Source organism: Phoca vitulina, unplaced genomic scaffold (assembly GCF_004348235.1).
Source record: "Phoca vitulina isolate PV1807 unplaced genomic scaffold, GSC_HSeal_1.0 scaffold71, whole genome shotgun sequence".
NCBI lineage: Eukaryota > Metazoa > Chordata > Mammalia > Carnivora > Phocidae > Phoca > Phoca vitulina.
Window position 1 is genome coordinate 4152999 of NW_022589774.1, and position 24388 is coordinate 4177386.

General features: G+C 50.3%; 2 protein-coding genes across 3 annotated transcripts; both read left to right on the forward strand.

Annotated features, from left to right (window-relative positions):
• The first annotated feature begins 361 nt into the window (after positions 1 to 361).
• ATF3 (activating transcription factor 3) lies at positions 362 to 13527 on the forward strand. Of its 2 annotated transcripts, none has more exons than XM_032393173.1 (4): positions 362 to 559; positions 6466 to 6709; positions 9441 to 9548; positions 10975 to 13527. In XM_032393173.1, exons 2-4 carry the CDS (start codon positions 6470 to 6472, stop codon positions 11170 to 11172), a joined length of 546 nt encoding a protein of 181 aa, XP_032249064.1. In that variant the 5' UTR covers positions 362 to 559; positions 6466 to 6469; the 3' UTR covers positions 11173 to 13527. The 2 variants fall into 2 exon arrangements, with proteins under 2 accessions (XP_032249064.1, XP_032249063.1); XM_032393172.1 differs by having other exon boundaries at positions 362 to 542.
• A 2915-nt stretch (positions 13528 to 16442) lies between these two features.
• Positions 16443 to 18257, forward strand: FAM71A (family with sequence similarity 71 member A). The gene has a single exon (XM_032393228.1). The coding sequence runs from the start codon at positions 16443 to 16445 to the stop codon at positions 18255 to 18257; it is 1815 nt and encodes a 604-aa protein (XP_032249119.1).
• The last annotated feature ends 6131 nt before the right edge of the window (positions 18258 to 24388 follow it).

The window sequence follows — 24388 nt, forward strand, 5'->3', positions numbered from 1 at the left end:
CTCATGCCTGGAACACGCAGCGGCGAGTACGCACATCTGGCGGCCCGCCCGGACGGCTCCGGTCCTGATATGGAGAGAGGGTGGGCGGGTGTGTGTCCGAGAGCAAGAGGCCGGGGGAGCGCCGCTCGACCGGCTCCTCCCCGAGCTTGCATCACCAGTCCCCCCCCCCTTCGCTTCCCCCTTTGGCCCCTCCTCCATCCCTCCTCCTTGCCCAGCCTAGTTCGGCTGGTTCTCGGGGGAAGTTATTAATAGCATTACGTCAGCCTGGGACTCGTAACCCGGAGTAAACTGGCTCGACGCCAGCCAGAGGGCTATAAAAGGGGTGATGCAACGCGCTCTGAGCCACAGTCGCACGCAGCGAGGCGCGCAGTGCCCAACGCTGTCCCCGCGCAGCCGCCCGAACCCAAGCCGACTCGCCCGCCAGCCCGCGCGCCGGCCGTGCGTCCTCGGGGCTCGCCCGTCCGCCCCCCAGACAGACAGCCCGACCCCGCCCCGACCCCGCCCGCCCTCTGGACCCTGGCCGCCGGGAGTGGAGACCGGAGGTGAGCGCTGGAACCGAGTGAGTGAGCGCGGCGAGGGTGGCCCGCTTTCATTCCCTTTGCGCCCCTCTAATAACCGGTCCCGCGACCCCTGCGCCCGTCCCCGATCCGCGCGCCCAGCCTCCGGCTGCGAAAGAACTCTGGCCGAACTTCTCCCAGCCAAAGCTGCTCCTCAGCGCTTCGGAAAGTTTCTCGCAAAGAACTTTCTCTTTTGATTTGGGGCGCGAAAGGGTCCCGGTGACGCAGAGGGCGGGCTCCGGCTCCTCCGCCGGCTTCGGAGCCCTGCTCCTCTCCGCCCTGGGCACCTGCTCGCCTCTCCCGGAGCGGGCGTGGGGAGGCGGGTGCGCGGGGGTGGCCGAGGCTCTCCGGCTCGCTGTCCCGCTCATCCTTCGCTTCGTCCCGGGCACCGCTGTTGCCAAGCCCAGCCTTCCCGGGCCCCGCGGAGAGGCACCGAGGCCGGGTGCCGGCGGGAGGGCTGCCCCAGGAGCCGGACCGAATGAATGGGAAAGGGACGGGCGAGCGGGGGTCGCGGGCGCGGCCGCTGGGGGTCGCCCTGCGCACCCTGGAGCGCTGTGCCGCGGGACCGCGCGGGAGCCTGGAGCGAAAGTTAGTTGGGATGAGTTTCGAGGTGGCGAGCGCTCGTGTTGCTGTCCTGGGACGGACGGCGGAGAGGGCTCCTGGCACAGGCTGGTGTCCAACCCCTGGGCGGGAGACTTCTTGTCCCAAGGCTCTCACACGCTTTTCTCGCGTACCTGTGACTCTTCCTCCGGCGGGTCCGCGGTTTCTCTGCCTTTCGTCTACGGAGACCCACCTTGGAGGAAGCAAGGGTACGAATCCAGTGTAGATAATTGAGAGAATGCCTTTATGGTCTAGTGGCCAGGACCCTGAGAGCTTATACTGAGCTTCGTGTCTTCGAGCCTCAGTTTCCCCAAGTGAGAAAAGTGGGCGCACAGGGCCCGTGCTGGCTGCCTCTGCCTGTTTGGAAGCACCAGGTGGTGGTTGGACCCGATAATCATTAAGGTCCTCTCTGGAAGAAGTTTTTCAGATTCCAGGGCGATGTAACTGAAGGAAAGGGGGCCGGTGAGGAGACGTGAATGACTTGAGTGGGCGGGGGGGGGGGGGGGGTCTCTGTCTAATGTCACTGACCAGCTTCGGAGGCAATGAAGGGGAAGGGACTTCTCTATGGGGCATGTCTTCCCTTCCTAACGTTCTTTCCACTGCATGGTTCTCCTTCTCTGCTCCCCCACACCCCATTTTCATTTCATCTACTTACTTTCTTTCCTCCTAACCATTTTCTTTTCCCTAATTTTATTACCGAGATCACATATACATCCTTACAAATAGAGGTGTTGCTAAACCCTTGATGGAGCCAGGGGTGAGGAAATGCGGGGTAGAACATTCGGGTGGTCTCCCCCAATGCACCTATTTCTGTGTGGGTGACAGTCCCACCTGCTGGGGGGGGAGCTCCCCATCTTTAAATGAAGGAGAAATTGTTATTACTGCCCTTTTGTTTTGTATTTAGTATTTGGTATAGAATAATTCTACAACATATAAACTCTTGCTTTGAGGATATCCTGGACAAACACCAGGGTGGCAGAGGGGTTTGTGGTTGTTATCATCTGGATGGTTTCAGAGACGCTGTGACAGGTAACACTCCAGGCTGACAGTGTGGATAGGCTATAACACCCAGCACCTGTGGCAGCTGTTGGAGCCTTCCCATCCTTTCTATCTTAACCCCCCCCCCCAACCCCCGTCTCCCTCTTGGCCCTTTCTCTCCATTGTTCTCTTTCTTCTGTACTCCCTCCCTGTCTCAATCCTGTCAAAGCCTCCTCTGTGGTGGATACCGGGTTACTAAGACTGCTAACCCCTCATCTCCCTCTATTCTCCATTTGCCTTATTGGTTTGTCCTATCCGTGTTGGATCTCTGTTGCTGATGAAACAAAATGAGCAGTGGATGAGAGGTCAACAGCTTGGCGACGGCTGGGCCACTGACCAGCTTTATGGCCTTGGGCAAGTCACTACCTTCCTGGATCTCATGTTAATTGCAAAATGAAGATCTGACCTACGTGCCTCTAATATCGGGCGTTCTATCCCATTATATAGAGCCCATGATTTCTTCTCTTTTCAATTGGCTGAGCATGGAACAGGGTCAATGGTTCTAAGTGTTACCCAGCCTAGGAAGGAGGAAGTACACAGCCAGGACACCAGAGAAACTAGAAATGGTTTCATGTGTGAGAACTGGTTATTTCTCAAGTACGTAAGAGCAGTGGAAACAAGCTTTTGCCAGCAAATATATAGTGGGGTAGAATTGACCTGGTGTGTTGGGAGCCCAGGGTCAACCAAAGTGCAAAAGAAGCTGTGAATGACCTGAATTTCATTAGGGTTCCAGTTAATTCCTGATTAATGGGGCTAACTTGCATTGATAACAACATTTTGAGTTCCCCCTGAAATGGGGAAAGTAGAATCACCGTCATAATGGCTATCCAGCCTGTGTATAAATCCACCATTGTGACTCTTGTATGATCTTGACCACCCTGTGAGGGAATGGGGGCAGGCAATATTGGTCTCATTTTACAGATAGACTGAGGCCCAGAAAGCGTGAGAGGGTTGTCAGTGGGGGCTCAGCTTGTGAGTGGTAGTGATGGGCCTGTTCCTGAAGCCCCAGCATTACACCAATGATTTTTAGATAGGCCTGGAAAAAGACCATATAGGAAGTTAGTGAAAGACCAGTATTGGCTTCGTATACTGTGAGATGTTTTACGAGCAGCAGATGTTTTACGAGCAGGGTGAAGAGATGAAAATTAAAAGTGAAAATTCAACTTAGTTGTAGCTACTAGGAAATAAAATCTGGGAGTTGAATTTCCAGTTAAAGAAATACACAAGTGAAGTTTCACTTTCTTGAAAATGATGAAACCGCCAAAGATATGACATGGTTTCTGATTGGAGATAATGAAGCAAAAGCAAAATGCAGGTTCTTTGTAGCAAGTCTGGACAATTTTAAGATCAGTGTAGAAAGCCAACTCAGAAAATCCCCAAACAGATTTTTTTATTCTTCAACGAGGGGAATGTTGGCGGGTCTCAACTTTGAGAAAAGTTGTCTGAAGATTTAACTTCATTTTCCTTGTAGGGACACAGCCTGAATCTGGGCTGAATCAGACCTTAAGAGAATGAGTCAAGAAGTAACTAGAAAGTATCTCAAGAAATTAAGCTGTAGCAGAATGCAGAGAAAACTCAAATCTCTACAGATGCAACTGCTTTCCTTTCTGAAAGGCTTTTTCGCATTTTTACAACCCGTTTCCATCCCCAAGTAAGCCCACCCAATGCTTGTCATAAAAACATTCCATACCACTGACATTCTTGTTTCTCTCATTGGAACAGCTGACTTTAAACTAAGAAGGAAAAAAACCAAGCCCGGAGAGCTCATTAATAAACTTAGCTGGGGGGGTGAAACAGAACTACACTCAACACTGGTGGAATTCAAACTACCCAGGTAGAGGAGAGCCATCCAGTCATCCAAACAAAGGCCAGCCCAGTGGTAGCTCTGAATTCCATCCCTGAACTACTGGGTTTTTAATCAAGTTGGTTAAGGGAGGGAAAACATGAATGCATGGGAGAATCGTAAGCCTCGGGCTTCAGAAGGCTGGTTTCTCAGAGTTTATCGCCTGCCAGAGAAGTATCCTCCCCACATCTGAAGACGATAGGATTAAATTGATAGAGGAACCTCGGTTCTGGCTCACGACACAGGGCTTTGGGAAGAGAATTACAGACGTTTCCCAGATTTCTTTGAACACCCAGTGGTGGCGTTGGTTGGCCTGGCATTCTTGCCTCCATCAGTGTATTTCAGACCTTAAGGGGGAGTCAGTTAAGAGGTCAGGGTGATCTATTCCGAAGTGTTTGAGATCACAGAGAGTGACCAGCCACCCTGCCACCGGGACCCCACAGAGCATCTGTCAGAGCCAGCCGGGCTGGAGGGATCCCGGGCAGGCCTCGCAGTTGCTTTATATTTTCCAGGACATGTTCATGTATTACTTTCTCAACTCCTTCCACAAGTCTGGAAAAATGGGTGATTGTCATTAGCCTTCTTTTACAGAGGAGAAAACAGGCACTGGGAGGTATGATGATGATACATGAATAAGTGGGCCTCAAATCTTGATCATCTGACTCCAGTCTAAGAATTTTTGTGGATAAAAGACCCACTTATGACTCCTGAAATGCAGGCAGCAGCCGGAGTGTGCACGCTGACACAGAAAGATCAGCGGTTCATTGCACAGAGTTCATGTTTCCCCCGGCTCTTTGCTTAGTCTCCTCTCCACCACTTCTGTTCCAGGACCCCCACCCAGCCCCTGCCACCCCTACCCCGCAAGAAAGGTTTGCTCTGGCATTTTTGTTTTTGCAGTGTAAATAATATTTTATATTCTATAAGTTCAGGGCATGAGTTCTGGAGTCAAACTTAATCCAAGTCCTGAGGCTGCTTCATACTAACTCTGTGACTTTGAGCGAGGTTTAGGTTTAGGACGCTAGTCTAAACCTCAGTTACCTCATCTGTGAAAGGGGGCTAGAACCTAATTGACTGGGTTCTCGTGAGGGTTAAATGAGATAATGCACGTAAGGTTTCTAGTGTGAAGGAGGCACTCGTTAAATGTTAGTCACTTGCCAGAGGGCTTCCTGTCGACTAGACTGGGCTAATGACTGCACGCAGCCAGATTGCGAAGGATGCTCCAGGGCACAGTGTGCCTAGACCGTCCCCATATTCCTCATACCTGGACAACTGACTGCAAGGATGAGGGGACACGGCTGCTGCTGGAGGGAGTATGTGGCAGGCAGAGATTTATGGGGGGCTCTTCCAAATTGGAACCGTGGAACTATTATGATTTCTACCCTTCACTTTCCTTTCATTGTCCCTTTGGGCTCCCTGGGCTATAGAACGAGAGTGGTAGATGAGACTTCAGAGACCATTTGATTTGACCCCCTCTTTCTCCCTTTCATGTACTCAGTGGGGCAGTCTGCAGGGGTCAGCAGGCCTTGGGAGCAGCTGGTGCCAGGCGCCAGGCCAGCTCTGGGTACAGGAACAGTGAAGACACTCAGTCCCCTGCCGCAGGACCTCTCAGCCATTGGCCAGATGAAGACTGAGACTCAGCCTAGGTCACACTGCTCCTCGGTCCTGGAGCCAGTCCCAGGTTCCCCTCAGTCCCCAGCCCCAGCCTTTCCAGACACCATGGGGCTGAACGACACCCCCAGGAGAGGTCCAAATTCTTAGTTCCTTGCTTTTCTTTTCTCAAGTCTTTTGCTTCAGCAGGCTTAACCTTTTAAGGGGCTACTGGTCCCTTGTGATGTGAATCCCCCGCCCCACCCCTCAGCCCCAGCTCCTGCCAAGCTGGGCTGAAGAAACACACCTGCTGGCTACAGTTACTATCCTCATTCTCATTGACTTGGATCCAACTTCCTGAGGGAGAAGTTTCAGAGATTTATTTGCTAAATCCAAGGGTCCCTGAGTCTTCGCTTTTACTTCCATTCACGGATAGATACATTCAGCTTGATTTCAGGTACCTTCCAAGTTTCTTTTCAAAACAGAGACTGAAAATGGGGTTACATAAAAGTCTCACTGATTTTTTTTTTCTTTAAATGGTCTTCCTCTTTCAGGACTGTTTGAGGCTACATTTGCATATATGCACACCAGCCAAAACTAATAGCTTCTTGACCTCTAGCCTGAAATGCCACCCTTTATAAATTTCAAGTAGGCATTTTATCCACATCACTGAGCTATGTATTTTAAGAACCTGTTTTACTCAAGAGGAGGATGGTGTAAAACGAGAACACAGAAGCCTGAGGGGGATACGGCTGTGGTGTTGGGGGCCGCAGATGTGGGGAGACTTGATCCCATGCCCCTAAGTCCCTGAAGTAGTTTGGGTCTCGATATTTCTTTCAGCAAAATGATGCTTCAACACCCAGGCCAGGTCTCTGCCTCGGAAGTCAGTGCGTCTGCCATCGTCCCCTGCCTGTCCCCTCCTGGGTCACTGGTGTTTGAGGATTTTGCTAACCTGACACCCTTTGTCAAGGAAGAGCTGAGGTTCGCCATCCAGAACAAGCACCTCTGTCACCGGATGTCCTCTGCACTGGAGTCGGTCACTGTCAGCAGCAGCCCCCTGGAGATGGCAGTCACGAAAACCGAGGTAGGTGCTCCTCGCGGTGCCCGTTCTTTACGTGCTTCTTCGTCGTATGCCCACAGGCCAGGCATGCTCCAGGCAGGGCGCTGCTCAGAGTGTGGGGACGGTGTTCGTCACGACGAGGACCCGGGCGGCCAGTGTGGGGAGCCAGGGTCAGCCAGCCTCGCTCACGGCCCTGGCAACAGCTTCTGCTTCGAGTTCACTTGTCTCCGACACTTGCCCTCCTCCCCATCAAGCAACCTTTTATAAGACGCCTGGAGTAGCAGACGTGGCGAGAGGTCTGAGAGCTGGGTGCTGGCCATGCGGTGGTGGCTCGAGGACCTCAGAGTGGAGGTCTTGGCTACTTTCTGGGCCTTTCCCTTATGGATAAAAGATGGGAGTGTATCAAGCTTACTTAACTGCTGTGATCACTGTCTTTGGTCAAGGGGTAGCAGAACTATGATGCCGTATCCGTAAGGCATCATTAGAGGTATCCCCTGTGCTGCATTAACGTGAGAGGTCATCATTGCCTTGTCCAGTACTGGACAGTGCAAGGTGGGCCATGGGACACGCGAGGAATTTTCTAAAAATTCTCTAAATACCCTGAGATAACAGGATGTAGTGGGAAGTAGTAGGATCCCCATAGAAGAAAGAAAAGCATTTTGCAAGGGTATTTGGAGGATTCTTCAGAGGAAGAAGCAGATGTCCAATGTAGAGGACATCTAGTGACAGAATATTTCCTGATCTGTGGAAATATTCTTTAGAGCCACCAGACTCATCCACTGATCGTGTGTTTACTAAGTGACCTTCTGATCTTAGGTCAGTTTAACAGGTAGGTTCTCCTACTGGGAAGAGAATGCACCAACTAATCTCGTTGAATATTCAGGTTCCCTTGGTTGCTGTAATTCTTATCTTAAAATAGGATGCTGAGCCTATGAAACCCATGGGCATCCTGTGCGCTTGGGCAGCAGGACCCTGTTCCGCCAGGTCCCAGTCACCTCTGGGAAGGCAACAAGGTAGAATGAGGCAGTGTGTCCCAGAGAGGACATAGGATGAGGAGCCAGAGGCCTGGGTTTACACCCAGGCTTTGTAGCCTGCGGGTCTGGTGACCATGAGCTAGTGATGCCTGGGCCTCCCCGGAAGTGCTGCTGCTGGCCCCTCCGTACCTCATTTCCACAGCACTACGGTCAGGGGGTTGAACTGAATGGTTCTTGAAAGCCTTTTCCATCTCTGACAGTGTACAATTCTGAGATTTGCTCTACTTTCAAGTATTTCCTTGTATGAGAAAACCCCGAATCCTCTCCCCCCTATCCAAAAATATCTGTAGGGTTGTATAGGAAGTACTACAGTTACTGGGTTCTTGATGAAGAATGGTGAGGTTAATAATGATAGTAACTAAGGCTGACTGTATGCTAAACACTGTGCAAAGCATATATTATATATATATATATATATATATCTAACTTAACTAATTTGACCCTCCTCCCAACCCTATTGGATAGATAAGATTATTGATCGCATTTTACAAGTGAGGGAAACTGAGGTTCAGAAGAGTATGGTAACTTGCCCAAGGTCTCATAGCTAATAGGTGGTGAAGCTGGGATTCAGAGCCAGTTTAGTTTAAACTCAGATGTCTGCCTGTGTGGTCCTGGGGTCCAGGATGTAAAAGGTAGAACTGCCTCTTGCCCTGCTTTCCCCTCGGACTTTGTTTCTCTAAATTGTGAGGCCTTCCGTCTCAACGCAAGCTAAGTCAATGTCGTCGAATCCAAAGGACGAGCAATAAGACAGATCTGAGGTGACTGTTGTGTCCCAGGATTTCTTTGGTTTGAGGTGTGGCTCCCTGGCCCTTTCCTGCTGTCTGGAGCAGGGACAGGTGACACGACAAGGTCTGACATTAGCAGCCTAGACTGTCACCCACTCAAGCCCACCCATGAGTGTCTCATCCTAGCTGGCCTCCCGCCTCTGAGCCAAGCCCAGTGGCTGAATTTTGCAGGTTCCCCATCCGTCCTGAGACAAAGTCAGGGTCAGAGCCAACTTCCAGAGAGGACCAGAACCTAAAGCAGGACAGAGTTTTGTTCTCTGAGGACCCCCACAGCTGACTCGGGGTGGGGCGCAGAGGAAGAGATTGGTCTTTGCTGGATGAATCACTGGTTGGTTCATGTTCACCGCCCACAGGTGGCACCAAGCCTTGGGCTCATAATGCCACTTTGTTTGGGGAATGCGCTTGGGTTCCTCTTTTCCAGGAGCTCCGTGGGCTTCTTTTGAGTTCATGAAGGAGGTGCTTCCATGCTCTGGGTGAAGATAGAGGTGAATGGGGGTGCCCCTGGGTCTCAAATCAAAGAGGCAGGAGAGAAAAGGTGGCTGGGTGATGTTCCTGTGGTCATTCCTGGATCCAGGGGAAAGGACATAGCTAAGAAACAGAATCTGTTTCCTGCTCCAAATGATTACAGTCGTTACTGATAGTTATCAATATGAATATCCAACTCATTTCAGAATCCAAATGCATTTTTTAAATAAGCTGGATTTTAACTTACTAGTATTGCCAATGTACTTTAACTAGCGATTCTTCGATTTGCATTCTTTGTTCGTGCGTACGTATGGAGAGGTGTCATGCAGGAGGCTGGGACTTGACTTTGTCAGCCCCCCTCACCTGGGGGCTGTCCTGGTTTGCCATTTTGCTGCAAAGAAAGGCAGTGTATTTAAGGTGGGTTGCATTTTTTTGCCTCCCATGAAGCGTGCGGTCTCTTGAATTTTATAGGTAGCCCCAGAAGAAGATGAAAGGAAAAAGCGGCGGCGGGAAAGAAATAAGATTGCAGCTGCCAAGTGCCGCAACAAAAAGAAGGAGAAGACAGAGTGCTTGCAGAAAGTGAGTCGTCCCTGGGGCGCCGGGGTGGTGTAGGCGGTTCTGCGTCTGACTCTTGGTTTTAGGTCAGGTCATGATCTCATGGGTCGTGCGATCAAGCATTGAGGCGGGCTGAGCAGGGAGTGGGCTTGAGGATTCTCGCCCTCTGCCCCCCGCCAACTCACTGTCTCCAAAATAAACAAGTAAATCTTTAAAAAGAAAGAAAGAAAGAGAGTCCTCCCTGCCTCACCCCCTCCTCCTGCTCATGCCTGCCCATGACCAACCTCATGTTGCCAGCACAAGGGGAGTCAGAAAGCCCCCTGCCCAGAAGTCTTTGTCCAAGAAGGACATGTAGCTGGTAGCAGAAGGCTGGTGGCTGCAGGAGGGGGGAACAAAGCTGTTAGCACATCAAAGGGGACTCTGGATGTAGAAGAAGCAGGTGTGTGAATTAAAAACCACAGATTGTCTGCTGCCCAGATTCCCAGCAGTCTTGGCCCGTCCATACACGTCCAGCAGCTTCCAGGCTGCGGGATATGTCAGCCCGGTTAAAGAAGGTTCACTCACCCGTTTTACCGAGAGAAGGAAGCTGCCGGCTCTCAATTGGCTCAATATGAAAAGCCTTTAATTGATCTCTTCAAACAAGTTATTTCCTTAATCTGCAAGCAGTGGTTACACTCTTTTTTTTTTTTTTTTTGCTTTCTGGTGTGTTCTTAATTCTGTCACCCTTCTCCTCGGCTCATCCCATAGCCCGAGCTCCCCGCTAGGTTCCGCCAGCTCCCCTTCTGCAGGGAGAAGCGCAGGTGGGAAGAGCATCCCTGGGCAGGTGGGGCGGGCCACGGCGCAGTCCTTCCGTGCCTGTGTCCCCTCCCCCAAGTGTGAACGGGCCAGCGCAGAGTCTCCGCCCAGGCTCTGCAGGTCCCCAAGGATTCTGTTGATTGCTTCAGGGAGGCAGTGAAAATGGAGACATTTTGTGTGTTGCCATGTACATTTTTTCTGGGGAGGCGAACTTCTCACTGAAATCAGTGACTCACAAAAGACCGAGGACCATGAGTCTGCATTTCTTCCCAGCGCTCGAGGCCCTCGCAGGTCCAGCGGGGCTGTGCATGGGCTGTTGGACTCATGCAAAGGATGTCCCTGAGCCGTTGGTTCTACTGCATTTTCATTGCCATGACAGTCACAACCCACCCTCAACCCTGAGTGGAAACTCAAGGGCATCTCTGAAGAAGCCTTCAAGTTCAAAGGCTTCTCCAGGGTCTGGATTCTCCCAGACCTAATGCCGCTGTCCCAGCTTTGTGGGGATGCCATCCCAAGGAGCCCAAGCACTCCCTCTCTGCAGGCCGTTCCCAGCCTCATGAACCCCAACGACGTGTGACCACTGCCACCCCGAGGCCAGCCTCTCTGCACTGGAACCTTGGCTCCATTCCTAATAATTCTGTTGCTTGTTCCCCAGGAGTCGGAGAAGCTGGAGAGCGTGAACGCCGAACTGAAGGCCCAAATCGAGGAGCTCAAGAACGAGAAGCAGCATTTGATATACATGCTCAACCTTCATCGGCCCACGTGTATTGTCCGGGCTCAGAATGGGCGGACTCCAGAAGATGAGAGAAACCTTTTTATCCAACAGATAAAAGAAGGAACATTGCAAAGCTAAGCAGTCATGGTATGGGGGCAACTGGGGAGTCCTCATCAAAACCTTCTACATCCCAAACCCTGAAGCCATTGGAGATCTGACTTCCTGTGCACCTCTCGCATCCCAGCCGTGAAGAACCATCGAGGCGGGAGAGCCCTTGGTGACTCAGCTGGGCCTTTCCTCTCTGCACCAGAGTGGGCTTTGGACCAGGACAAGGGCATCTTTTTGTCTCAATGCCAGGATTTAGGCCTTAACATTACTGGCTATTCTTGGATGCTGCACATGGCCCCTGTTCAGGGTCCTGCCCATCTTCTGCCTGGATTCTACCAAAACCAGGACTCTCACCATTAGGACTCATGCTGAAGAAGTGTCTGTACCTTGGGTGGGTGGAGTGGGGCCACGTCCTGTGCTGCCACGGCCACTCGCAGGGGACACAGAGGGAGAACGGCATTTAACAACGTTGTACAATGGCCAGGGTTGTGCTTTCTAGCAAACATGCTATCATGTACCGGAATTACTGTGTGCAAAGCGTCTGTGTCAAAGCTAGGCATTGTGCTCTCCTGATGTTTGTTTTGCACAACACCGGTGTGATTTTCCTCAGATCCGGTTTCTGAGCGTGTGGGGGCGGCGAGCACCATAGGCAGGGTCTTACAGAATGTTGAGGTGGCCAGAGGAGCTTGTCCGCCCCGGGAGAACAGAATTCTGCTGGCAAGCAGGGCAGTTTTGTGTCAACAGAGAAAGCCGCCTTTCCCGTGGCAGCCAGGCATTAACGCAAAACTCATGGGCATGACTGCAGGTCCTCTGTCGCGAACTCAGTTATAATGTCACAGGAAGAAAGCAGGAAGTCCAACTTCCAAAGGGCTAGGACTCTCCACTCAGTGACTTAGGTCAGGAGTTATTTCTAGGCCAGAAAAGCCAAAGAATATTCCATTTTCCTTTTCTCGCAGTTGAAAACCACATTCAGTGGAGACAAGTTTGAAGCCAGGTGATGCCCAGGCATTAGCATTATTGGATGTTCGTGGCATTGTTTGTCATGCGGATGTTTGTAGAAATCTGGCCCAGAGCATTTATAGCTGTGAGAGGTCATTCACACTGGCCACAGGACTCTGGCTACTGTCTGTTTAAATTCTGATGTTTCTGTGAAATCCTCAGAGTGTTTAATCCTATTCAATAGTATCATTACAATTTTCTGTAAGAGAAAATATTACTTATTTATCCTAGTATTCCTAACTTGTCGATAAAATAAATACTGGAACCAAGACATGGTGAACTTAAGTGTTGTGCTGGTTTCTGTTCCTTTTAAATGGATTGGTTGTTGAACTCTAGTCATTCCCCACCCCCTCCCTCTCCGTTGAGGGGGAGGGGCGTTTTCACTTAAAAATTCTCCCCAGGGTCATCCTTTGCTCTTTGGGGTGCCACTGGGCGGGATAGTTGACTTTCCATCCTGTTCCTCAGACTGTGGCATCTGATGCCCGGTTTCTCATTGACAAGCCCCGAAACACAGCGCCAACCAAGTATATCCTTTAGACCAACTGTTTGGTGTTAACATAGAGTTTTGATATAAAATCTCAACTATGTTTCTTTGAATGTACAGACGCCTAAAACGTAGACCCGTTGTTCAGCTTGACGCTGTACCTTCTGCCGCAGAGCATTTCTTAAAGTATTCACTCGATTACATCCATTATGTCCAAATGTGTGTCTGATTATTGCAAGTATGTATTTCACATAGGAGGAAAGAATGGAGGGAGGAAGAGAGGGAGAGAATCACTTTGATAGGTGTGCTAATTCAAAGAAAGGCATTCCACCGAATGGGATTCCTTAGGTCTGGAACAGAGCCAGGCTCCCTTGCTCTTTGCCTGTGCGCACAGGTATCCCTCACAGGCTAGAAATAAAAACTGGCTATTCTGCTACTAACGTCTTCCTTCAGAGAGATATTAGCTTCGTCCAATGTTAAGATTCGTGCACATGAATGGGGAGCCTGGTCCTCTGAACTCCTGTACGGTTCCTTTAAATTAGCACCTGTGACACCCGTGTCCTGATTTTGCTGCTTTATTTGCACATCAGGGATACTTCCCAAACTGTAAAGAGCCAGTTGGTGGAAGCGCCCCTTGCCACTGCTTTCAGGAGATAATCTATTTTCTTTAAGGGGTGGGGGGGAGAATCCTTGCATTTACCCTCTGTTTGTAGGTGTAGGTGCCACCAATCAGCTGTTAGAAACTCCAGACAGTTTTTAAGCCGCCAAGGACAACAACAATGAATTGGAGAGGAAGGAAGTGGGTGGTGGCGATGGCCAAAAAAATTGATCCGAAAAATACACTGTATATGGTTAGTGGAAAGCTCCTTTTACCAAGTGCATTAAAAACAGTTTTGTTTCCTGCAGCCAAGTTTATGTTTTGATACTTTAATAATAATAATAATAATAATAATAATAATAATAATAATAATAATAAAAAGGACGAATATCTATTTACCATCAAGTTGTTTAGTTCATTTTGTTTCATAGTCAATGGAGAGGGAAGGTTGGAAGAGTCTGAGAGAATAAAGTTGGATGGGGCCTCCACCAGAATCAGACACCCAGTTTGCCAGTGTCTTTCCACAGGCCTCCCGCTGGGCTGGTGACATCACACTGGCAGCTCATGGAGAGCCCACCCTCTCTCCTGACCTCATCCTTGTCCCCTTGCCTTTCCCTAACATCTGGCCTGACACCTCTTTCAGAATCAAGAGTTTTGAAGGTTCTGGCCCAGAGGGATTCTGGAATTAAAACTTTCACTTTCTGCCAAGAGCTAAAAAGCTGTTTTCCATCTTTATCCTACTTTCTCCCCATTGGCTTTGAAAAAACCCTTAAAACCCAAACCCATATTGAGCCTTTCCTTTCTTCCCGTCCCACACTCTGGTTGTATTCACCTTTCTCCGTGTTTTCATGGATCTGCCTGAGGTAGAGCCTCAGAGGAGGCCAGTTTCGCCCATTGAGCATCCTTCTGTGTTCCCATAGTGACTGTAACCCCGCAAGCTTCTCAGTTTGTCCTCTCAAAAACTGCTCTCGGGAAGGAATTCACACTGAGGCTTAAAAGGCCAGTTGCGGATGAATGCTAATAAATGCTACTATTTATTGAGTTAGACGATACGCTCAACACTTCACATGCATTATCTCGTTGAATCCTCACAGCAACTGTTATCCCCATTTTACAGACGAGGAAATGGAAAGCTGAGTCACACCGTTGACCTTTCTAAAGGGTTCCAAGCAGGAGTGTATATGTGCATGTGTGCGTGAGAAAAAAAATACACACAACATAAAATCTACCATTGTACCCATTCTAGAGAGTGTAAAACTCAGTACATTCACAATGCTGTGTGACCATCACCACTATCTAGTTCCAGAATTTTCATTCCCCACAAAGTAAATCCTGTACCTATTAAGCAGTCACTCCCTACACTCCCCTCCGTCCAGCCCCAGGCAACCGCTAATCTAATACCTGTCTGTGGATTTGCCTCTTCTGGATATTTCATCTAAATGGAATCATACAGTATGTGGCCTTCTGTGTCTTGCTTCTTTCACTTGGCATCCTGTTTTCAGGATTCATCCTTGTTGTAGCAGGTATCAGTACTTCATTCCTTTTTATGGCTGAATAACATTCCACTGTATGGATAGACCACATTTTGTTTATCCATTCACCTGTTGTTGAACAGGTGTGTGTATTGGAACAGAAAGATATCCTTTATTTTCAAGGAATGAATCCCTAATGTAGGATTTCAGGCATAACATCAAACTGGGAGATTAGAGAGTTGGGAGCAGGTGTCTTAGAACTTTCAAGTAACAATTAGAAATCACATACTCTGCAGCTAGCTCTGTGGGAGGGGTGATAAGGCAGGGGGTATAATGGTACATGCTCCCCATAGGTGTCGAGGCTTCCAAACCACTCCTGTTGCCCCAGGAGGATGCTTGGTAGGCTCCTGGAATTGAAGATGACATCTCTGCACCCCCCGCACTTCATTTCACTGGGGAAGAAGGGAAGAAAACCAGGGGTCTTAAGAGAGAATAACCAGGTTTCCACACACAGGTTGTTTGTAGAAGCATAAGGCAGGGGAGGAACGAAGATGGCCCCCTGTACAATTTAATTCCCAATTCAGCCCAGCCACCACCTGAAGTAGTTGTCTTGGATTCTGTCCATAACATATACACACATATGGAGTCACGCAACTTCCAATAGTGCATCAGAAAGGTCTTAAATCAGTCTGGTTTAAAACCTGTGGCTGGCCCAAGCTTTCTTTGTGAGGCAAAGTACTGTGGTGGTTCCAAACAAAGGCTTTGGAATCAGGTAGACCTGCATGCAAATACTGCCTCTACTACCATCAGTTCTGTGAAGTTAGGCCAATGATACCGCCTCACTTTCTTCACCTGTAAAATGGGGCAGTAGCAACAGTACCAAACTTGATGGATTCTTATGGTCATATGTGGAGAACATGGCATGCTGCGTAGGGGATGCAGTTTTTAAGGTTATCATTAACGGCTGCTAGCATCAATGTCTACAGCAATTTTATGAAAGAGCAGGCTAAGGACCAAGACTGCCAATTCTGGGTTCTTGGACAAAATGAAACCATGAACTCAAATGGTTCAAATGTATCCTATCATCTTACATTCCTATAGCTTTTGTCCAGTTGCTGAATCTTTTGAATTTGGGGGAGGGGGGGAAAAAGTCCCCACACAAAATTGTTCCATTTGAAGAAATTTTTATTTTGATACCTACCTGAGTCCCTGGCAGGGTGGGCCTGTCCTCTATGTGGGCAATGGGGCTTTTGGGGGGAGGATGGTGGCCCTGCCCTGAGGGGGTGTTTGGGGGATGAGAACAAAGGGGTATGTGACAGTGACAGGTCACAAAGGGCAGCAGAGGATAAATATGGCTGCGCAGGGGTTTAGGCTGAGAGAGTGGTCACTTCTCTCACCAGGACTGTAGTTCACAGCCTCTCAGGAAGATAAAAAAAATCAGGGCAGAGGTGAGGTAGAGGAGGAGCCCACCGTCCATCTCTACACCCCTGCACAGATTCAGTCTGGGGTCCAGGCACCCACCAGCATCCCCTCTGCATCCTCAGAGCCCCCAACCCTGACCCTTGTCTCTGGGAGGTTCTGAGCCAAAGGGGGGAGTCTGTGGCCTGTGGGGTGGGGTGGGGTTGAGACACCTGCCCCAGAGCCACCCGTGTAACACAGGAGCCCTCTGCCAACCCAACAAGGCCAGGGAAGAGAAGACCCAGGGACCCCCCTCGCCAGCCAGCACCACTTGTGATACAAGGTGGTCATGAACGCCGAGTCTCTGCTACCCTACCACACCGCCCACAGTGCTTCGGGAGTGGGCATGTTCAACACCACCATGGGGAAACTACAGAGACAACTGCAGAAGGGAGAATATGACATATTCAAGTACGCACCTATTTTTGAAAGCGACTTTATCCAGATTACCAAAAGGGGAGAAGTCATCGATGTGCACAACCGGGTCAGAATGGTGACCGTGGGCATCGCATCCACCAGCCCCATCCTCCCGCTCCCAGACGTCATGCTGCTGGCCCGCCCGGCCACCGGCTGCGAAGAGCACGCCGGGCGGGGCCAGGCCACCAAGGGAAAAGGCCGCAAGGCTTCAAAGACCTTAGAGCTCACCAGGCTCCTTCCCTTGAAGTTTGTGAGGATCTCCATTCACGACCATGAGAAGCAACAGCTGCGCCTCAAGTTCGCCACGGGCCGCTCGTGCTACCTGCAGCTGAGTCCCCCGCTGGATGCGCGGGACGACCTCTTTGCCTACTGGGAAAAGCTCATCTACCTCCTGCGGCCGCCAGTGGACAGTCACAGCAGTACCTACGCCATTCCAGCGGAGGACATGCTGTGCATGCCTGTGTTCGAGGAGGAGGACCGGAGGAGCCCAGCGGGGGCAGATTTCCAAGGAAAAGGGGATCAGGACCAGGTCAGCGTCAGGAGCCTCCACGTGGTCTCGGAGGTGGCCGGCGCCACCTCTGCGGCTTTTGCTGGCGGGGAGGGGACCCACCAGGAATCCCACAAACCCAACACCCTGCCCGACGTAGCCGCCCCAAACACAAAAGCGGCAGGGCTCGACAAGGAGTCGGCAGCAGGGGCCACGACAGAGGCGGCGGGAGAGGCCGCGGGGGCGGCGGCAGTGGTGGCCGCAGGGACGGCAACAGGGTTCGCAGCGGGGGTCGCACTGGGCACCACAGCAGGCGCTTTGAGCGTGGCGATCACCAGGTCTGAGGCCCCTGAACAGCTAAGCACGGCCGTAGCCGGGGCAGCCACCAAGCGTCCAGGAGGAGGCAAAGCCAACCTCGCCATTGCGGGCGCTGCCAACATGTCCCCGAGGAGCCTGAACGTGGCCTTGGCAGGTACCGCAAAGACCCCAGGGTTTACTTCCGACTCGTCCAACGGTCTCCCAGAGGACAGCATGTCCCTGGCGTTCGCCGGGACGAGAGCTGCGGGCAACGCTGCGGGAGGAGCCGCGCCGGACGTAGCCGAGGGAGCGCTCCTCTCGGACGCGCCGAGCGCGGGCGGCCCGGGGGGGCAGGCGGGAAGGCAGCCCCGCAAGGGCCGGAGGGAGCGGAGGGAGCGCCGGGAAAAGGAGCGAGCCCTCCGGGGCTCCCGTCGCCGCAGGGCCGCTGAGAGCCGCCACAAGGCCCCGGGGGACAAGATCACCCGGAAGGCCTCCAGCCGGTCCTTAGCGGTCCACAGAGCCGCGCGCGAGGACAAGAAGGAGAAGGGCCGCGGCAGCCCGGGGGGCGGCAGGCGCGCCCCCCACAAAGGCATCAGCCACGCCCCCATCGCCAAGGAGTCCAGGACCTCCCACAAATCGGGGCGGAGCTTGTCCACCACCAGCTCGGGCTCCGCCACCAAGAGGCTCAGCAGGATCAGCTCCTTCCTGAGGAACGTCAAAGCCAACCTTACTACAAGAACCGTGGCCTCCCCACGGGGCAGAGACGTGGACATGTTGGCGAAGACCGTGGACAGGAGCGGCATGGAGGCCATCATCGAGGCCGCAGAGAGCGGCCAGTGCTTGGAGAGCGCGGGGAGCGGGACATCTAACATCATGGAGACGGTGACCTTCGAAGCCCATTAGTAGGACCCAGAGCTTTCGGCAGCTGCAAAGGGGACCGGGGCTCAGGGACGTATCCCCGGAGACTCCATTCCAGCTTTCCTCACTGCAGTTGAAATAAAAAACCATACAATCTGAGAATGGCATGCTGCATTCTGTCTGAATTTCTAGGTCCTGCAGCCCAGTAGTGACCTCACAGTGGATTCTGTGAGGTCAGCCAGGCTGCCACCAGAGACCCCAGGGTCCAGTCGAGGGCAGCCCCCACCTCACACCCAGAAGTGTGAGCCAAAGCTCATGCTGCCTCAAGGCCTGTCTGGCTTGTTCCTCAGGGCCACAGCTACAAGTCAAACTATGGCCCGGAATGCTCCACCTCCACCATTTCTCTATTTTTATAAACGTTTCTAACTCCTGAAGGTCCATAGACAAAGTAAGAACGGGCCTCCCCATCTCCTCAGGCTATTCAGTGGAGGGAAGAGGGGTACAGCAGCCTTTGTCGGCAATATTCTCGTCTAGACCTAGCAAGTTCTTTCCAGGGTATATATCCTGGAGAGACACCGGTTCTAAGACGGTGAGAATGTTCATTGCAAAAAACAGCAAAACACTGCAAGCAGCCCAAATTACCCTCAACACAATTGATAACACAGTAGGATATGAATACATGCAACAGTGAGCAGCTACATACCCTGGCCTAGGAAAAAATCTATTCTATGACTGTAACTTATTCCACTTATAGAACAGTTCAAAAACAAGATCAAAAGTACATGTGTGACAAAAACAAGGGAACAGTACACACAAAAATTCAGGACAGTGGTTTTCTCCAGGGTGGAAAGGTAAGACAGGATCACAAGGTGAACACAGGGCTTTCAGCGCTGTTGGAAATGTTCTGTGAAGCAAGGCAGTGGGCACACAGGTGTATTTTTCACATCACGATCTCTGCAATCAGAATGGTCCTGGAATTGTTTCAGACATACCAATGCCTTTCCCTTATGTTTTCACTCTTATGTACGCACAAAAGTGTTATGTCTTATGTCTGAAAGGTCTGGTCTCTTTTTTTTTTTTAAGATTTTATTTATTTAACAGAGAGAGAGAGAGACAGCGAGAGAGGGAACACAAGCAGGAGGAGCGGGAGAGGGAGAAGCAGGCTCCCCGCTGAGCGGAGAGCCCAATGCGGGGCTCGATCCCAGGACCCTGAGATCATGACCTGAGCCAAAGGCAGTCGCTTAACCAACTGAGCCACCCAGGCGTCCCAGGTCTGGTCTCTTTAAATTGGGTTCTGGGTTCTTGTAATAATTTACCTACCTACAATAAATGTAATCATTATTTTACAGATAGGAACACTGAGGCTCAGAAAAGTTAACTTGTTCCTATCGCACAGTGGAACCTTTGCAGAACAGTGACCCACTCCTTTATGCAAAGGATTCCCACCACTATGTTCCAAAACTCTGCACCAAATGTACTGGATTAAGGGGAAGGAGGTTTGGGAGCTGGGGGTCTCCTGATAGTGAGCCACTGTGAGCTGGTTTTTGAATTTCAGTGAGCTCACAGCCCTCAGCTGGTCTTATCTCCAGAGTGTCCAGATCACCCTTGAGGTACGTCCGGCTCCCAGGCTTCTATCCCCAGCCTCTGTGTGACCTGCACTGCAGCCGTCAACAGACCTCCTGCCTGGGATTCCAGGGACCAGTCTGGAATCTCCCTACAATCCATTCCTCCCACAGCCACTAATTAAACTTTGGTATGGAGAAACAATTTAAAAGGGTTTCTCCTTACCAAGTCTCTCCTTCTGGAGTTCGGAAAACAAATCCTTAAACTTCGCCTGAGGGAGATTGTTTGTTAGGTCACAGCATCCATGCACTGAAGAGTGGGGGAGGAGAGGAGTCGCTTCTGTTGGTGAAGGGAATGGCCATGGGGTGGGGCTCTGGTGAGGAAGGAAGGAGCCAGAGACCCACACACATCCACCGTTTCCTCAGGCAAAACAAGGTTCACAACCCCAGGATGGAGAATTATTGGAGTGAGTCAAGTTATTCTTAAAGAATAGAACATGCCAAAGATTAGATACGGATTGGCCCTGTGAGGAAAACAATCTCAGAATCATTAACCCAGAGCTTCAGAGAAGACTCGGAGCTGCAGGGAGACAGAATTAATAGTTTACTCTTAACCAGCGTTTCCCTGGACTCGAGGCAGGGAAGTTACAAAAAGATCACATCACATTCCTTTGATCCTCTGATTTCCACACAGGCAAGTGCAGGTAAACACTAGTCTGGAATAAAGACATCTGCATAGCATTTAGCTGTTTAATAGCACTCAGTCAGTTTAAGTTCTTTAATGTATGTGCCCCCTTCTGATTCTCCCAGGTCTCCGTTTGGCAGATCAGCAAATGCGAGTTCAGAGCATTTAAAGGACTTGCTCAAGACGGAGGTGATGGTGCAGAGAGAGATGAGGCAACACCTTTCATGTATCTCCTACTGAGTGCTAGCGCCGTGTCCTGCCGGGAGCTACGGAATCAATGGGAAAAACAGGACGGGCTTGAGTAATTATCACAACTCTGAGTGACAGATACAAGGAGAGACGCATGTTCAGGGCACAGGATCCATTCAGAGGAGGTTCCGGGGCATGGGAAGGAGTCTTGGGTCAGGGAAGTGTTCACAAAGGTATTGGCAGTTTTAAGAATGAATAGGACTCTGCCAGGTGGAGGAAGTATGGGGAGCAAGGATAAAGGGTGGAGGAGGTGCAGGTCACAGAAAAGAATGTGTGCAAAGTACAAAGACTTGAAATATCACGATGTGTTGAGCAATTATAGGTATTTCAGTATTGTTGGCTGGCGCACACGGGGAGCCATTGAGAGCCAGCACCTGATGGGAGTAAGTTTTCTCTGGCTCCTGGGGGGACAGCTGATGGGCAGGGGGCTGTCTGAGACAGGGGATCCTCCAGGAAGCCAGGATTGCATTAATCCTGGCCAGAGATGGGGAAATCTGATCCTGGGTGGCAGTGAGGAAAGAGAAGGGGGCAGAGTCAGGAGATGTTGAAAAGATGGAACAGGACAATTTTCCATCCCACATCCTGAAAGACAGGGAGCTCAGGGCCTGGGTTCGACACTCATCTAAAGAGGCGGAAGGGACAAAGGGGAAGTGTCCTCCCTCCATGGTGACTGTTGGTCAGTAAAGGGGATGGCAAGAGAGAGGCTAATGGGAAAGCCAGGAGGAATGTCTTAAGATATAAAACACCTTCTAGGTGGCTAAGGGGTAAAACATCAGGATAAGGCAGCCAAAGCGAACTGGAGAGGAGAGGAGAGACTCCCTGAGCCGTTCCTTGTGCATCTGGGCAGGAGGTATTCCAACAGAACCCTCCTCCACTGCACATAAGAGTCGCTCGGTAGAGCCCCTTGTGGCCACATCCTGGCACTGCAGGCTATCGCTTGAATGATGGGAGCCAGGACTGAGACTGAGGGGCAGTCACCACTTCCCTTTGTCACACCACAATTAGCGTAATGCCAATGCCGGAGGTGTGAGCTGGGGGGAAGGGGTCTGAGTAATGTCTCTCGTCCAGGCTGCTTGGCTCCAAGCCTCTGGCAGGGAGTGGCAGAATGTGGAGTGGCCACAAGACTGGTACCCTAGGAAGTTGGGGGATCCAACTCAAGGGGATAATGAGTGACCATCCAGAATAGGGGTAGGGTGGAGTTAGTGTCAGGGTCTCTCTGCAGCCTAGAAGTCATTGGAGAAACAACTGTTGAGCACCTACTATGGACAAGATAGTTCATGTACACATGCACACCAGTAACATAAGTCAAAGTATGGTGGTGGCCTTGGGCGGTGTATAAAAAGAGGCCTCATAGAGAAGGGAAGGTCTGAGCAAAGAGATGATGGAGAAAGAGGAGGACTTGGGAGTTTGGGGGTCTTGGGAGATGTTTCTAGATGACAGACAAGTACAGTGTGCCCAAGATATCATGTGTTTCGGGGATAAGGTGGAGGAGGGTAGTGGGGAGGGGGTGAGGGTGTGTTGGGAAATGAGGCTGGAAGGGGAGACGAGACCACGGCATAGAGGAGAGACCAGGAATGCCAAGTAAACCCCTGGACCCCATGATCTTCATTACTGCAAATAGGACCTGTAATCTAGAGGTGAAGGGTATATAGAGCTGGATTTTCCTGGAGCAGAAGAACAGGAGAACTTAAAATGTGTTATGGAGGTTCATGTCTTCCCCCACTCTGTAAGTGGGTGTTTTCCCACAAGTGTGCTGAGGTAATGTACCGCTCATCCTGGGGGCTCCTGGAGGACCCAGCCAGTCAGCTTTGGCTGCCAGGAGCCCCATCCGATATCCCAGGATGCCATTCCAATGTTGCCATTTTCTACATGTGTCATGACCTGCAAAACTTTGGGAAAGATCTGTCTAGATATGCACATGCGTGCACACAATATACTTGTCAGCAAAGAGCCGCAGAGAAGCACCTTCCTTGGAGGGCTGGCCTGTTCCCCCCGTTTCAGTTGCTGCTGACCACGTCACCCCTGTTTCCTTCTCCCACGGACATAGTCATATGTCCAGCACCTTGCCATAACGCAATTTACACTAGTTTAAGGAAGGAGAAATTGGAAAGTTTTTCATAAAACTTTGTATAAAGTTAAATTAGTTTTTTAAAGACCTATCCTTTGCTTTGAGAGCATGTCCTTCCTCCTGTTTTTAACATTTTAGTTTGAAGTATAACATACATCCCGAGAAGCTCCCCTCAGCTTCTCTACCGCCCAGGGTAACCATTATCCTAACTTCTGACACCATAGACTCCTTTTGCTTGTTTTTCAACTTTAAGTAAATGGAATCACGATGGAATCACGTTGTATGTATTCTTTGACTCCGGTTTCTTTCCCTCAACATCATATTCATGAGATTTGTCCACAATTTTTCTGGCAATAATTCACTCATTCTCACTGCTATATAGTATTTCATTGCGTACATATACTACAATTTATTTATTCATTCAGCCATTGGTGGGTGTTTGGGTTATTTCCAGTTTTGGGCTAATAAGAAGAGCACTGCTATGAACACCTAGATGCAGATCTTTTGGTAAAAATATACATACATTTCTGTCAGGCGTATACTTAGAAATGGAATTGAATACACGCATATGTTCAGTTTTAGATGATAATTCCACAGTGACTGCCATTACACACTCCCACCAGGAACGTGCGAGAGCTCTTCTGGTTCCACATCCTTGCCAACGTTTGATGTTGCTCATCTCTCTCCTTCTAACAGATCTGGTGGGATGAAGTGCCTTTTCTCCCTTTCTCACAAAAATATACTTTTTTTTAAAACATAATATGGTGACCTATAGAAAATGGTAATTTCGTTATAATGTCCTGAATAGGCAAAGTTAGAAGCTGGCTTGTTTTGAAATCTCACACATCTCTGAGATCTTAAAAGTCCTGTGCGTACATGTTTAAGGGTTTCTCATTTTAAGGAAGCTTATATTTTTGTAAGCCTCTCCTACCATCCTTTTGCTTTATAATAAGCTACCCCAAAACTTTGTGACCTAAAAAATGATATTTTGTAGACAGGTGCCTGGGTGGCTCAGTTGGTTAAGCGGCTGCCTTCGGCTCAGGTCATGATCCCAGGGTCCTGGGATCGAGCCCCTGGGATCGAGCCCCTGCTTCTCCCTCTTCCTCTGCCTGCCACTCTGCCTACTTGTGCTCTCTCTCTCTCAAATTAATTAATTAATTAATTAATTAATTAATTTAAAAAATGATATCTCGTAGATTCTCCTACATCAGGAATTTGGGCAGGGCTCAATGGGGAGCAGATTCTTCTGCTCTTCATGGTATTAAGTGAGGCAGATCAGTAGTCTGGCCTGGAGAGTCAAAGAGATCTTCATTCACACGTCTGGTGCCTTGAGGGAAATGGCCATAAGGTGGGATTCTCCACAGAAATGCTTACATGTGGCCTTCTGCATGATGGTCACAGGTAATCAGATTGGCTTCCCTCAAAGCAAATATCTCAAGATAACCAAGTGGAAACTCCTGCTCACTGAGCCTCAGAAGGCACACAGCATAACTGCTACCACATTCTACTGGTTACAAGCGAGTCATAAGGGCAGCCCATGTTTAAAGGGAGAGAAATTGAACTGCTTCTTCATAGAGAAATGACAAGACCACATTGCAAAAGGCAGCAATGG

Bases quoted from the DNA above. Each gene is read 5' to 3' on its own strand.
- ATF3 (XM_032393173.1), top strand. From the start codon at position 6,470: ATGATGCTTCAACACCCAGGCCAGGTCTCTGCCTCGGAAGTCAGTGCG. The intron at 6,710-9,440 runs GTAGGTGCTCCT...TGAATTTTATAG, and splicing joins TGGCAGTCACGAAAACCGAG to GTAGCCCCAGAAGAAGATGA. The intron at 9,549-10,974 runs GTGAGTCGTCCC...CTTGTTCCCCAG, and splicing joins AGACAGAGTGCTTGCAGAAA to GAGTCGGAGAAGCTGGAGAG.
- FAM71A (XM_032393228.1), top strand. From the start codon at position 16,443: ATGAACGCCGAGTCTCTGCTACCCTACCACACCGCCCACAGTGCTTCG.